The following is a 16449-nucleotide window of genomic DNA, read 5'->3' as shown; positions in this document are numbered from 1 at the left end:
CGCTCGATTTAACGTCCTCTACAACTTTCATGAAGGAAGTTTTCTCAAATTTTGGCCCAATCAAAAAGTCAACTTTTAGGGCCACTAAAATACCGAATTAGGGTAAAAAGTGAAAGTAGTTGTCGTTTACCGTCCAAATGACTAGTAAACGGGTTCGTGAAGATACGAGATGCTACAAGGGACACCACTGATAGAGAGGGTGAGGCTGACTGATTAGGAGCTTCTTGTTGAAGGGTAGATGATTCGGCAATTGTCTTTTCTGTTTCAAAATTCACAATGCTCTATTCGGCAGTTGTATGGCAAAGAGTAGACGATTCAGTAATTGCCTTTTCTATTTCGGAACTTGGAATGCTCTGTTCGGCAGTTGCATGGCGAAAGTTAGATGATTCAGCATTTTCCTTTTCCATTTCGGAACTCGCAACACTCTGTTCAGCAATTACCTTTTCTATTTCTGCAGGTGTGCCATTGGTTTCTGGGGCATTGGACACTTCCTCTTCACTAACCGATCGATCATTTGAGATAATGCGATCGATCATTGGCCCTGTTTGGCACTGTCCTTCACAAAAAACACCCTGCTCCCCTTGCCAATGAGTCGTAGAAAGTGGAAAATAACATGTATCCTCACTGAATGTCACATCCATGGTGACATAAAATCGTTGAGAGGGAGGATGATAACACTTGTATCCTTTCTGCTGAGTCCCATACCCGACAAAGACACACTTAAGAGCCCTTGCATCTAACTTAGAACGTTGGTTCTTATAGAGATGGACATAGGCTACACAACCAAAGACACGAGCAGGAAGAGTATTAAGAGATGGGATAGAGACATAACTAGACAATACCTCGAATGGAATACGACCTTGAAGAGAGGAAGATGGGAGACGATTAATAAGATGGGAGGAACACAACACTGCCTCTCCCCAAAGGTTTTTTTGGCATATTGGCACTAAGGAGAAGGGCGCGACCCTTGTCTAAAAAATGACGATTCTTCCGCTCAGAGACCCCATTCTGTTTTGGTGTTTGTGGGCAAGTGGTTTGGTGAACAATTTAAATGAAAAGTCTTCTCTGCTCTGGATAGAAAAAAAGACTACTATCTATAGAATACTGTACTAGCTCAAACTAATTAGTGACAATCAGATGGCAGGCTCAGATCTAACCATATTGAATCTAAATATAGTCTGTTGTAGGAGAATGGAATTGTGTGTTTATTATTGATAATAGGAGCCCTTATATAGGGAGTTACAAGGTATACAAAAGGTAAGAAAATCCGAATACAATTGAATACCTATAACACTTTCCTATTACAATCCTAAACCCTAGTTTGTAGAGACACACATTATGTCGATATCCTTCAACACTCCCCCTTGTGCCGCTCAAACTTGGTGATGACGCTTTGATTGTTGCCTCGCTAAAAACCTTGCCAGGTAACAAAAACCCTGTGGGACAAAAATAACCCTGGTCGAAGGACAAAAATAGCACAACACGTCCTTCACTCTTTGAGATCGAACATGTAGACATCATTCCTCCCCCTGATGTCAATATCTCCCCCGGATTGCTACAATCATTGGAGTTCGGATAACTTTCTTAATCCGATGCTCTTCACATGTTTCTCGAAGGTGGATTTTGGTAATGACTTAGTAAATAAGTCCGCTACATTATCCTCTGATCGGATTTGGTTCACTTCAATATTTAGAAATGCTTGTTGTCATTTTGATGGAGGGGAGGAGGAGCACGGAAGGTGGCATTTTGCCTTGTGGGGTCCGATCCCACACTTCCGTCATCTCTTTTCTCTATAGGGATAGAACAAGCCTATATCAATCGTACCTCTCAAATATCGAAAGATTGTCTTTATACCAATCTAATGGCGTTGCGTTGGCGCGGGGCTATGTCTAGCCAACAAGTTCATAATAATTGAGGTGTCCGGTCTTGTATTGTGTTAAGTATAATAATGCGCCTATTGTACATAAGTAAGCACTTCTGCTATTAACACGTCTTCGTCATCATCCCTGGGACGAAACGGATCCCTTTTAGGGCCAAGACTACAAACGACCATGGTGCATCTTTAACTTAATCAAAAATGTCTATTGACACGGTATATAAGTTCTGAATCTAGACAAAACCGTGTTCTCCCAAGGTCCTTCCTCTCAAACTCGGATTTCAGGTGTTCAGCGGTTTCCCTTAACTCTCAAGGGTTCTAATTATGTTTATCAATATAAACCGCGACAATTGCAAATCCGAAACTTGCCATGGAAACACGTGGGCATAGTTCATCATATCCCTTCCCAATCAAGTAGTCACTTTAGCGAGCGTTTCACTCTCATTGCAAACGCGCTCCGTGGTCAAGAGCCACTTGATTTGGGTAAATGAAGTACACAAGAACCTTCATTATATTCCATATCTAGATCCCCATAAAGATACATAGTGACCACATTCATAAGCTGCATGTTCAGTTATTTGGAAACTACCAAACTGACAAGGTAGTGGAGTGCAATGATATCCATTATGAGAGAATATGTCTTGTCGTAGTCGATTCCAGGGCGTTGTGAGAAACCTTACGCCATAAGGCGAGATTACCATCTCTTTTTCTCATCACGCTATCTAACGAAGACCTATTAATGTCAACAGGTATTATGTTAGGAGGTGTTGGCATCTCAAGCCCGAAATCCTTCCTCTTCGTTAGTGAATCCAATTCAACCTGGATCGCATCTTTCCATTTAGGCCAATTTTCTCTACGTTGGCATTCTTCAATGAAGTAAGGTTCGATGTCATTGGTCTCAACAATTCCACGTCCTCATGTACACAAGTGTAGTTCGTAGAGATCTCTATATTCTCAGGAATTGGTTCTAACATTGAGGCGTCCCCCAACGATGTCTCTTAGACATAACCACAATCCAAAATATTCTCATGAGACGGATTTTGAGTATCAACGATCAATGGATCAAGTTGTGCCAAACTCGCTCTCTTCTTAGGGCGAGAATCCATCAAACCTATGGGTCTCCTACTCTCTCTAGCGGAACCCATGGCCTATGACGCCATTATGCCACCTTTGTGGCGTCACCATACCACCATCCATGGTAGTGGTGCAGTACCCATCTTCTCTGGGTGGCACCATGTCCTCTTGTGGGGACATCAATCCTTGCAGGCATGTTTGCAGCAGGTATATGTGATCTCGTCACTTTTAAGGGATCAAGATGAGACATAGTGGGGACAGACCACGACAATTCCTGTCGTTCCTGTTGAACATTGACGTTCTAATCTCCCCCTAACGTCGGGAAGACTGTCTCATCAAAGTGACATGCAATTCGCAAATCTAGCGAAATAGAGATCGTCTGTCAAGGGTTCTACATAGCGGACTTATAGTTGGAGACTCATGTCCAACAAATATATATATATATATATATATATATATGCATTCGTTGCAATGACTCATGTTGATGCGCTGTGGCGGCACAATTGGCACATGAACCGCACACTCAAATATGCATAAATACGAGATATTAGACTCGAACCCAGTCACTAGTTGTAATGCAAATAAAAGTTGAGTGGCTGCTATGAGTCGTAGATGAATTAGCATAGCTGCATGCGATATTGCATAACCCAAGCGGAAATATTGGTGCGCATTACCAATGTTCGGGCTACCATCGTAGTCGTTTAATATGGCTTTTTCGCGAGACCAGTTAGTTGTGTACATGAGAATATGATACTAGATATCAATACCCAATGATATGCAATAGTCATCGAAAATTTTCGATGTAAACTCTCTAGCATTATCAAGTCAAATTGACTGAATGAGATGATCTGGGTAGTGAGCCCGTAGCCATATGTTATGTGCTAGGAGTGTAGTATAAGCAGCATTATGAGTGGATAATGGCACAACACGGGACCAGCGTGTTTGCGTATCAACCAACACCATAAAACATCTATACGGTCCACAAGTTGGTTGATCAAATCCACAGAATTCCCTTTGATTCTTTGTGAGAATGGAATTATTTCCTCAATCTCCTTTGCATAGGATGGTCTCAATCCTAAATAACAGGCTTTACAGAATGAAACATGGGCCTTATAATCAACCAATGAAGGTTTTGGTTAAGCCACAATGTCACAATAGACTTGAGAAGTAGAGAGAGGAGTTTATGGCGTCAATGCCATGTATTTGCTGCAGGGGGTAGGCGGCGCCGGCCATGTATGGCCGGTCTTTGCACAATCATGGCGCCATGAGGCACATGTGCAACTCCTCGAACCAATTCTTGGTTCTTACTTTTCTTCGTTTTGAAAATGGATGTCCGTGTAAAGTCTTTAATACACGGATCATCATGTCAAAGCCTATATGTGTCAGAATCCCATAAGTCGTCTCTCATGACATGGTTGGATTCAATAACTCGAATAGTGGTTGCATACAACCCACTAGAGCGACACATAAGTTTCTCTAATACTCGTTTATGTCCGTAGTCATTAGAAGTGATGCAAAGGAACTCTTGTCCATTCTCACAGTGTGTTTCCACATGAAAACCATTGGCTCTTATATCCTTCAAATAAAGTTCGAATTAAGGTATGTCCAAGACATTAAAGAATTGACACTTTATTAATAGCCAATGATTGCATCAAAGTTTCTTGATCAAATCTAATCCAAATAAAATGAAATGTAGACAAATTGTAGTCACTCAATCCTTTTGGTAATTCCAATCAAATATGACCAGGGACGTAGAGAGAGAGGTCGGTGGAGCGAGGCTCTCTTAAGTACCACTAATCTCAATTACTTTCCTAGACATCATATTCTAGTGAGAAAGAGTTAAAACCAAATGTCATTTATTCATTAAGGCACAATTGCCATTACATAATTCTTGGAAAATGAAAGACTATTTAATCAAAATCTGCGGCATCAACATTGTTGTTTTCCTCGCCAGATTTGAAGTCCGTAATGATGAGATTGACGTCATTGTCATCTCCATCATCTCCTTCGGTTGCGAGATGAGCCTCATGCTCTCTCATATCTTTTATACACCTTGTATTATGCAGCTTTTGTTTTTCCACTCGCATTTTAGTGCTTAAACCAATGCTCTGAAGATCCACATCTATAGCATTACCTCACCCATTAATTGAGATGCACCTTGTGCATTTGGACATCCTCCATGGATCCCACGTTGGCCAATGTTGCCATGTGTCTACGTATCTCGAGATTTTCCTTCCTTTGTAGGGCGGTTTGTATGGACCCACAAGTCCATTTTGTTATCCTCTAACTTTTAGGGTTCCGCTCCTTGCACCCTTCTTTCGGTGCGCTATTATAATTCGCCTCGTGAACGCTCTTAGTTCCAACGGGCCTTTGAATTATGGTTTGTCACGAGTATGTTGTCAACTTACTCAGTAAATGACATAAGTTGATGAAACCTCGTAATCCATCTAGCATTGCACACAAGCCTATATTGCTTGGCAATCATTAACGCTGAGACGGGGAAGGTTGAGAGTATTTTTCTCAATTAATCTTTAGTCTGTGAGCTCTTCTCCACAGAATCTCATTAATAGTGAGGTGATTCTTGATGTTATTCACCCATCGGTGATAACAAATGTCATTTGAATCTGGTTTAGTGAAGTCTGGTTTTTGCACGTTTGCATTCGACATTCAAAGGTGAAGGAGAATAGATTAGTTTCGGAGTAAAAACTTCCACGACAACTAATGTAAGATTTCCGCACCTTAATGCTACCAAGAAATAGATTTCCAAGAATATTTTGGATTAGACCAAACAATGATGTTTTAATATGGTCACAATTTGGTGCTTATGGACGCTCTTAGTCCAAGCATTATGAACACTCTTAGTTCATACGAACACTCTTAGTTCATACGAACGCTCTTAGTTCGTTTATTATGAACACTCTTAGTTCATTGATTACAAACGCTCTTAGTTTGTTAAGCGTGAATCCCCACAATTCCGCTTATCAATTAATCGAACCTATGTTCGTATATTTCAAAACCTGCAGCAAATAATGGAATTTAAAAGACAAAAAATGCAGGAACTTTAATCACAAAACTTACTTGGCAATTTGAAGGTTTGCTTCACGATTCTTTATACACGCGCGTGTTGATGTAGGCGTGTAGCTAAATTAGGATTTCCGGAATCTAGTTGGAAATTTGCAGTTGGTGGGCTGCCCTTCTCCCTTCCCCTTTTTTTTTAATTTTTTTTTTTATAGTTGTAGGAGTTGCTGTTGCGGGGATTTGCGACAGAAGGTAGAAGCAGCAGAGGCTGCGGCAGTGGGCTTGCGTGGAGGCTGAGCGGTGCGGGCTGGTGTGCAGCGCGGATTGTGCAGGGACACAGGTAGGTGTGCAGCGCGGGCTGTGCAGGACGCAGGGCGCGGGTGCGCAGGTGGTGTGCAGGCGATGTGCAGGGGCTGCGGGGACAGCAGCAGTGCGTGGGCTGGAGGCTGCGGCAGCAGGTCGGCAGGAGGCTGGCTTGTTGCAGGCTTGCGGCTAGGGCTGCAGTGGGGCTGGTAGGGGCAGCAAGGCTGGGCGTAGGAGGCTGCAAAGCTTGCAGCAGTTTAGGTTTTTTTTCGGCTAGGGTTAGAACTCGTGCTGATAACGTGTTGTAGGAGAATGGAATTGTGTGTTTATTATTGATAATAGGAGCCCTTATATAGGGAGTTACAAGGTATACAAAAGGTAAGAGAATCCGAATACAATTGAATACCTATAACACTTTCCTATTACAATCCTAAACCCTAGTTTGTAAAGGCACACATTATGTCGATATCCTTCAACATAGTCGAGATTGTTCTGGTTCTCTTTCTGTTGGGGAAACAAGCCAATTCATCTAACTGCTGACCATTTTTGGAATACACAATGCAAGCACACAAATTAATGCAGACTGATGATCTTGCCTCCTTGTGCAACAATTGCGTCAAGGACCCGAAACGCACAAGATGAATAAAAAATGTATTAATCAGCCTAATCAAGTATTATAAGACTTAAACATGTAGCAAGGGTGGTCAAGTTGCATGGTATTTGCCGCTCCAAGCATTAGTAGACACAGGGTTAATGTCACTCGTGCAATCGTTGTCCAACCGCTCTCCACGTATGTTCGTTCATACTCTCACATTTTAAATGCAAAATGAATCAATTCATGAGATGGTATGCCGGTTAGCAAGAGACATTGGGTGAACATTGCCTGCAGAACATAAAGATCCAAATCGAAATCATGTTACCTCTTAATATTGATTGAAGTGGATGAGATTCCTTGTCCCCCTCCTAAACCTGCAATAGAGGAAAGAACTCATCGATCAGTTTCAATTGTACATCAACTAAAAAGTCTTCTATCATCTCACAAATCACAAAAAAGAAATGGCTTACCACACTCGCTCTAACAGCTTCCCCTCCAGGTCACACCCTCTCATTCAAGAAGTTGATGAACAATTGTGCAGATTGACGTCTTTCGAAGCCACCTCCACATCATCATCATCAATAAGCCACCAACTAAATTGTCCGCAAGACTTGCATGATTGTGTTGATATATTGCTTCAATTGCCACTCACCCAACAAGCCTTAGCCCAAGAGAAGCATGAAAAATGGGCTAATGAACTATTAGATGGCTCTCTCAGGCTCTTGGATATTTGCAGCACTGCCAAAGATGCCTTGTTGCCAACCAAGGAATGCATTCAGAACCTTCAGTCAATCGTCCGAAGAAGAGGAGGAGGAGAATCTGATGTACTCGCAAGTGAAGTTAGGAAATACTTAACCTCCAGGAAGATGGTGAAAGAGCCACTCCACAAGGCTATGGGGAATTTGAAGGAAATGGAAAACAAATCCAATTTCTCTTCCCTCAACAAGGACCAAGAGACAATCGCCAATATTAGCAAGCTGAGAGAAGTTGAAGCAGTCACTCGAACAGTGTTTGAACCAATATGGTCCTTCATCTCTGGGCCAAAGGTATCAAGCAGCTGGTCATTTATATCCAAGATGATGCAGTCAAAAAGAGTAGCTTGTGAGGAAGAAGCAGAAGTAAACCAATTTGCAGAGGTGGATGCTGCATTGAAGTCACACAAGAGTTTAGACAATGCACAAAACCAGCTTAACAATCTGGAGTACGTCATGCATCGATCCAAGACCAAAAAGGACTCGAGTGCCTATTTAGGCAATTGATAAAAACAAGAGTCTCCCTACTCAACATCCTCAACCACTAGACACTAGCTTTTTGATCGATTTTGTACATGAAAAACATATATACATGTGTAGATCTTCATATATCAAATTGATATACACCAAATGACATACTATTTCGCTTCAATTTCCACAACTCTTTTTGATTAGTTACGAGGAATTCAGTTTGGTGCCCGGCCACCAGATGGTTAATTTGTAGTTTCATACTGAGTTACTGATCAGAATTCATGCTAGTCTTGAACTCAGTATAAAAATAAATGAAGTAAATAATCTCTTTATGGTCCAATTATAAGATGAAAATGAATGGAACTGTTATTGTCACAAGGAACGGTCAAAAAGCAGCCTCTCAATGAAGGACCTCTAAAACGTAAATTTTACAATGTCAATGGAGATTCTGAAAGGTAAATTATAGGAGATTTTAAGGCTCTAAATGGAATTTTGCTAACAACTTATATCAATTGGCAAGACTGCTAAGATTCCAAATGTCTCATGGAAGATAATAATCAATAATCAACAACTAATGGTATTCAAAGAAAACGAGGATTAACACATACATTAAGCTGTAAATGATTATATAGCGGCCGTTTTCTGTTCGAGGGACAATTTCTGAAAGAATCAAAATGAGATATTGGATTGAATTCATCATAAGCATTTTTTATTCTGGTTTTATGGGACTAGAGAGGTGGCTTCATTTTTGCCTTGTAGGATTTCGAAGCCAAATAGCACAGAAAAAAAAATTATTAAATGCACATGAGAAAGAAATTAACAGATATTGCCTTTTTCTTCGAAATGAGCAAAGTATGTCAATCCACTCGTGACTCGTGCCTTCTCTGTTCAAATACTACTATACTAATGCCACAGATGGAGGAACAGTTCATAAACATCTCAGATAACATTTGGCCAAATGTGAACCATCTTACCATCTTCTTCTATTGAAAAAGGATGGGATATTTTCTCTTTTCCCCCTGTAGTACTAGACTGGACTTACATTCAACTGAAAAAGTCTTCTCTTCTCTGAAAGAAAGAAAAGAAAATAAAAAAGGGTTGTCAGAAACTCAAATCGGTTATTGTCCTCAAGCCAATTACCATTTATATCCAGGATATAAATTTAAACACAGATAAACTGATAATATCACATGGCAGGCTCAGATCAGAAACCCCATTACGCGTGACAAGTACATAAGACTATTTCATTTAATTACAATGATAACTGTTCTGGTTTTCTATTAGGGACAACAGGCTAAATAAGACTAATTAACTAATTGTATATACATAAGATGCATGGTTTTCGCATCACCATATGCAAGTAAACACAGGCATTCAATGTCACTCGTGCAATCGCTGTCCAATAAATTGATTATCAGTGAATCAATTTGAGATTTTATATCCAAAATGTATCAGGTGATGAGTTGGCATGCTGGTGTAGGAAGAGACACTGCAAAAACATTTCTTAGTGAACAGTTAGATCCAAATCGAAATCATGTTACCTCTCACTAGTGATTGGGGTGGGATGAGATTCCATGTTCCCCTTCCCAATCCTATATATTACGCAGCTACAAATAGAAAGCAACTCATCAATCTAAGTTGTAAACAAAACAACATCTACAAGCTCTTCCATCCTTTTTCACAAATCACAAAGAAGAAATGGCTTCCCACACTCGCTCTAACAGCTTCCCCTCCAGGCCACACCCTATCATTGAAGAAGCTAGTGAACAATTGTGTAGATTGAGGTCTTCTGCAGTCACCTCAATATCTTCATCATCAATAAGCCACAAACTAAGTGGTCTAGAAAACTTGCATGATTGTGTTGAAAGGCTGCTTCAGTTGCCCCTCAATCAACAAGCTTTAGCACAAGAGAAATATCAGAAATGCACTAATGAGCTATTGGATGGTTCTCTCAGACTCTTGGATGTTTGTAGCATTGCCAAGGAAGCCCTGCAGCAAACGAAGGAATGCTTACAGGATCTTCAATCGATCATAAGAAGACGAGGATGCGAATCTGGAGTACTTACAAGTGAGGTTAGGAGATACTTGGCCTCCAGGAAGATGGTGAAAAAGACAATCCAAAAGGCTGTGGTCAATACCAGATCCTCTTTCTCTTCACTCAACAAGGAGACGGAATCTATTTCCATTGTTAACATGTTAAGAAATGTAGAAGCAATTACTCTTACAGTGTTTGAATCACTGTTGTCCTTCATCTTGGGGCCAAAGGCATCAAGCAGCTGGTCATTGGTATCAAAGATGATGCAGTCAAAAAGAGTAGCTTGTAAGGAAGAAGCAGAAATAAATGAATTCGCAGAGGTGGATGCTGCATTGAAGTCACTCAAGAGTGCAGACAGTGTACAGAACCAGCTTAACAATCTGGAGTCATGCATCCAAGATCAAGAAGAAGGACTCGAGAGCCTATTTAGGCAATTGATCAAAACTAGAGTCTCCCTTCTCAACATCCTCAACCACTAGATAAAAGGATTTAGATTGATTTTGTACATGAAGAACACACATATATAAATCTTCCAAAATCAAATTGATATACTCTTTTCTACTTGAATAGCCACTACTTGTTCATCTTAGTTCAAAAGCATTAATTTCTGAATCCCCTTGCATACTGATCATCAGATCAAAAAATCCTGCAAGTACTGAAACTACGTAACTAAAGTTCAATGATTCAATCCTGCAAGTACTGAATCTACAATATTAATGAAGAAAAATAATGTCCTTTCTGTACATTAAAAGATGAATAAAAAATGAACTGTAACTTCCTTTATGAACAATGCTAAGGGGTAAATTCAGAGCAATTGTTGAAATCATGATTGAGGTCACATGGGATTTGTTCAAATTATATCAAATCTCAAGGTTGTCAAGATTCCAATTGTCTCAAGGAGATAATCAAAAATCATCAATTATTGGCATTCCAAGGACTTAATTGATTCTCACACGCTTTAGGCAGTAATCATAAAGAGGTTATAGGCTCAAAACACTGCATTGGAGTGATTAGATGCCGAATACATGTTAGGTCGATAGGTAGCAGCAACTTCATAATAAAGCACTTTGATGCTAATATCTTAATGTCAATTATTAGCAAATGCTTGATACGTGGCTTTATCTCTGTCCTGTTTGTAGATCTAATATCTAGGATTAGGAAAGCAATTAGCATACAAAATATAGGTTTTTACACGTGTAAATTTGTCATATTCCGTTGACAATACATTTCTTTATTGCTGTTTGCAGGAAAACTACAGAAGAAAAAGAAAAAAAAAAAAAAATATATATATATATATATAGACACGCACACTCACACACTTAAGAACAGATCTTGCCTTTTTCTTGGAAATGAACGAAAATGTATCAACCCACTCGTGCCTTGCGTAATTTATCACCTTGTTCAAAAAACAATGCAGCATTATCCTAGGTTAAGAACTTAAAATACTCAGCAATACTGAGGATTGTGTAGAAAATAATAGGTATGGCAGGGATCAAGAGGCACATTACATTGTGATATCAGTGATATGATTTTACACTTACCATATTCTGAGAGGGTTGAGAGATTCTCTATTTACATTCAACTGAATACCTTCTCTTCTATGGGTAGAAAATAAATGACTGCTGTAAAATCCAAGCGCCACGCTCACTCTAACAGCATACCCTCAATAACACACCTCATTTCCGAGTTTACATTCATGTTAAACCTGTCAGTTTTCCAATTATCTCCAGGGAAATTGTAGAAAGCAGATCGAATATGAATTTGATTAATGACAATCACATGGCAGACTCAGATCTCTCTATATAATTAGTAGTGATGATATTTTTGCTGGTTTTCTTCCTGTTTGGGGAACAGGCTAACTCATCTTGTGCCATGACCATTTTTTTGCACGATAAAAACACAATGCATGGTCAGAAAATTGCGGATCTTGCCCACTCCTTGCATACCAATCACTCCTGCAACCGTTCTCCAATACGAAAATTATGATTGAATGCTTGTTAAATTAAAATAGCACAATAAAATATTTTCAATGCAAAATGAATCAGTTCATGAGTTGGTATGCTGGTGCATAAGGAGACATTACATAAACATTGCCTAGGGAACATTAAAATTGAAATCAGAATCATGTTACTTCTCCCTGATTGAGGTGGATGAGATTCCTTGTCCCCGTTCTCAACCAACACTATATATTAAGCAGATGCATAAGGAAATAACTCATCAGTTTCAATTAACATCAACTACAAGGTCTTCTGTCATCTCCTAAATCACAAAGAAGAAATGGCTTTCCACACTCGATCTAACAGCTTCCCCTCTGGGCCACACCCAGTCAATCAAGAAGTAGATGAATATTTGTCCAGATTGAGGTCTTCTGAAACAACTTCCACATCATCTATAAGCCACAGACTAAGTGGTCTTCAAGACTTACATGATTGTGTTGATAGGTTGCTTCAATTGCCACTCACCCAACAATCCTTGGCACAAGAGAAGCATCAGAAATGGGCTGATGAGATATTAGATGGCTCTCTCAGGATGTTGGATGTGTGTAGCACTGCCAAGGATGCCATGTTGCAAACCAAGGAGTGCATACAAGAACTTCAATCAATCATTCGAAGAAGGCGTAAAGACCAATCTGGAGTGGTCACAAGTGAGGTTAGAAAATACTTAACCTTGAGGAAGACAGTGAAAAAGGCAATCCACAAGGCTTTGGGGAATCTGAAGGCAAACAGATCCACTTTCTCTTTGCTCAACAACGACCAAGAGACTATCTCCATTTTTAGCAAGCTGAGAGATGTTGAAGTAGTCACTCTCACAGTGTTGGAATCAGTGTTGTCCTTCATCTCTGGGCCAAAGTCAAAGCCTAGCAGCTGGTCTTTGGTTTCCAAGATGGTGCAGTCAAAAAGAATAGCTTGCGAGGAAGAAATGAAAGTAAACGAATTTGCACAAGTGGATGCTGCATTGAAGTCACACACGAGTTTAGACGATGCACACAACCAATTTAACAATCTGAACTCATGCATTCAAGACCAAGAAGAAGGACTCGACTGCCTATTTAGGCTATTGATCAAAACAAGAGTCTCCCTTCTCAACATCTCAAGCCACTAGATATTAGCATTTTGACCGATTTTGTACATAGAAAAACATACATACATGTATACCTCCTCTGATATCAGATTAATATACATAGTGAAACCCTTTTGGTTAAATCGCCAGAACTCGTGATTCTTAGTTCAAAAGCCTTCATTTTTATGATCCCGAATGGTTAATGAATACTGTACTAAGATTCAACCATTAGCCGTATAAATATTGCAATAGTCATCCTATCAATCCAGGAAATTAACTGAGAAAACAAAATAAGAATTCTGTACTATCCAATCACAAGATGAAAAGGTTTAACTGCAACTTCCAAATGTTTAATGCTGAGAGGTAAATTCAGCAATTTTGAGATCATAATTGAGGTTACATGGGATTAGTTCAAATTATATAACATCTCAAGGCTGGAAGATTCCAATTGTTTCAAGGGATATAAGCAATAATCAACATAAATTAGTGATGTTCAGAGGAGGGTTGATTCTCGAATGCTTTAAGCAGTAAACCTATGCCGGCTGCCTTACTGTTATAGGGAGGCAAACATATGTTATCTAGCTTGATCTGTTGAGAACGTTATTTATGCTGATTAATATGTTCATAATTACTTTTGGTCAAGATAATGTTCGACAAACTGGTTTTATCCAATCGGGACATAAACACTACATGTTAGGTTCTAAGTGTTGAAGGATGTCGACATAGTGTGCCTCTACAAACTAGGGTTTAGGATTGTAATAGGAAAGTGTTATAGGTATTCAATTGTATTATTCGGATTCTCTTACATTTTGTATATCTTGTAACTCCCTATATAAGGGCTCCTATTATCAATAATAAACACACAATTCTATTCTCCTACAACACGTTATCAGCACGAGTTCTAACCCTAGCTTCAGAAAAAGAAAAAAACCCTAGAAGAAAAAAACATTTTTCTTCTCTGCCGTCAATCCAAAAACAAAAACAAAAACAAAAATCCTCCATCCTCAGCCTCAGCCTCAGGGCCGGACCTGACACGAGGCCCAAGAGTCAGCTGACTCAGGCCTAGAAATCTAGGAGGCCCAAAAAAAATTTTTATAGCTTTTGCCGTATGTGTTGGTGCTCCAAAGACAAAAGTGTGTGAACATTAATTAGCAATCACTTCTCCGATTAAAGGGAAAGAAACATAATTTTAAGGGGCCCACAAAGAATTGGACAGATTTATATATACATGATGCTTGGCTGCTTGCCATATATAATATATAATATAATGTTAAAGTGTGTACACCCATTCAGACGTAAAAGAAAGAAAATGGGGTACACCCATTAATTAATGCTTGAAAGTGTACCCAAAAAAAAAAGTTTTAATTAAAAAAAAAAAAACGGGTAGAAGCCTAACCGTCTAAGAGATTTATTGTATAAATAGGATTCATAATGTAAATAGGATTACTAGAATATTTATTAGAAATAGGATAACTAAAACATCAAGGTTTGGTAATCCTATTTCTATAATAATTAATAAGCCTTTTGGTGAACTTATATATAGAGATAATTACATAAGAGGAATTCACTACTCTCAATAATCAATTTCTAGTCTTGTGTCTTGGGTTGCATTCAACTTTGTTATCATGCCTCCTAAATATATGTCTGGAGCTCAAAAAAGAAAGAAGAAACAGAGGGAAGAAGCATTAATTCAAAGTCAAGCTGGAGATATTAGTAAGTACTTTACTAGCAATAAAAAAGCGAAGAGGGAAGCGAATCAGAATGACCATGCCAATGAACAACATGATCAATCTATGAATGAGAATGAGAATGAAGAAGCGATTCAACTTGCCAATGTGAATGAATTAAATGATACCGAGGTTGAAGACCCGAAGCAGCTTGAGAATGAGGAAGTTGATGTCAATATGATTGAAGATGTTCAACATGAAGATTTAAATCAAGAGAGCTGCTTTCCTTTGAATATTGATGATCCAGGAAATTGGGATAAAATTGATCAAAATATTAGGGACTTCTTAGTTGAAAGGGGTCCAAAAAGAGATGATGGTGTCGAGTTGTTTCCCAAAGATAGTTCTGGTAGACATTTTGATTCATCACATTATAAGCGGTTGTTGCCAAATGGGGAGAAAAGTGATAGAAGATGGGTAGTATATTCTATTTCTTTAGACAAGATTTTTTGCTTTTGTTGCAAATTGTTCAAGACACAAAGAAATATGACTTTAATTGGCCAATTGGCTAATGAAGGATACAAAGATTGGCATAATTTGTCTCGGAGTCTTAGAAATCATGAAGCTAGTAAGGAGCATATTAGTTGTATGACAAGTTGGATTGAATTGGAAAGAAGGCTGCAAAAAAATAAGACAATTGATGAAAGCTTGCAAGTAGAAATCAACAAAGAAAGAGAACATTGGAGACAAGTGTTAAAGAGGATAATCGCTGTGGTGCAAAGACTAGCCAAAAATAACTTGGCATTTCGAGGAGATTGTGAGAAGCTTTATGTTGAAAACAATGGCCACTTTTTGCAAATGATTGAAATGATTGCTGAGTTTGATCCAATAATGGAAGAGCACATTCGGCGTAGTCAAGCACGTCAGATCCATTATACATATCTTGGTCCCAAAATTCAAAATGAATTGATACAGATGTTGGCAAATGACGTGAGAAGTTCAATTGTTACAAAAGTTAAACAAGCAAAATATTTTTCAGTCATACTGGATTGTACTCCAGATGCGAGTCACGAGGAGCAAATGTCTCTTGTGATAAGATGCGTGGATGATTCAGCAAACTCAGCAGTGGTAGAAGAATATTGGATACAATTTTTGAAGGTAGATGACACATCAGGGCATGGACTTTTTACCGAGCTTAAAAATGTGTTAAGCAATCTTGAACTTGATATTGATGATATAAGAGGTCAAGGGTATGACAACGGATCTAATATGAGAGGGAGACACAAAGGTGTACAGAGCAGGTTACTTGAAATAAATCCTAGAGCTTTTTATACTCCATGTGGTTGTCATAGTCTTAATCTGGCATTATGTGATATGGCGAATTGTTGTCCTAAAGCTATGTCATTTTTTGGAGTGATACAACGCATCTACACATTGTTCTCTTCTTCTACCAAGCGTTGGAAGATTTTCAAAGATCATGTGGAAGGTTTGACAGTTAAGCCATTGTCACAAACACGTTGGGAAAGTCATGTCGAAAGTGTCAAACCTATAAAAGAGTAGACTTCGCAAATAAGAGATGCTTTAGTTGACTTGGCAAATAC

At 39.0% G+C, this 16449-nt stretch overlaps 4 protein-coding genes across 4 annotated transcripts; all 4 read left to right on the top strand.

The window, feature by feature from the left end:
- The first annotated feature begins 7280 nt into the window (after positions 1 to 7280).
- On the top strand, positions 7281 to 8125 carry LOC112171380. Its single transcript, XM_040508554.1, has one exon. The coding sequence runs from the start codon at positions 7328 to 7330 to the stop codon at positions 8123 to 8125; it is 798 nt and encodes a 265-aa protein (XP_040364488.1). The 5' UTR covers positions 7281 to 7327.
- Positions 8126 to 9748: 1623 nt separating this feature from the next.
- Positions 9749 to 10754, top strand: LOC112169265. Its single transcript, XM_024306279.2, has one exon. The coding sequence runs from the start codon at positions 9788 to 9790 to the stop codon at positions 10601 to 10603; it is 816 nt and encodes a 271-aa protein (XP_024162047.1). The 5' UTR covers positions 9749 to 9787; the 3' UTR covers positions 10604 to 10754.
- Positions 10755 to 12401: 1647 nt separating this feature from the next.
- Positions 12402 to 13226, top strand: LOC112171379. The gene has a single exon (XM_024308573.1). The coding sequence runs from the start codon at positions 12402 to 12404 to the stop codon at positions 13224 to 13226; it is 825 nt and encodes a 274-aa protein (XP_024164341.1).
- A 1598-nt stretch (positions 13227 to 14824) lies between these two features.
- LOC112171378 (zinc finger MYM-type protein 1-like) lies at positions 14825 to 16408 on the top strand. Its single transcript, XM_024308572.1, has one exon. It carries the CDS (start codon positions 14825 to 14827, stop codon positions 16406 to 16408), a length of 1584 nt encoding a protein of 527 aa, XP_024164340.1.
- Positions 16409 to 16449: the final 41 nt, after the last annotated feature.

This window comes from Rosa chinensis, chromosome 6 (genome assembly GCF_002994745.2).
Source record: "Rosa chinensis cultivar Old Blush chromosome 6, RchiOBHm-V2, whole genome shotgun sequence".
NCBI classification, from domain to species: Eukaryota; Viridiplantae; Streptophyta; class Magnoliopsida; order Rosales; family Rosaceae; genus Rosa; species Rosa chinensis.
This window is presented reverse-complemented; position numbering and strand designations above follow the sequence as displayed.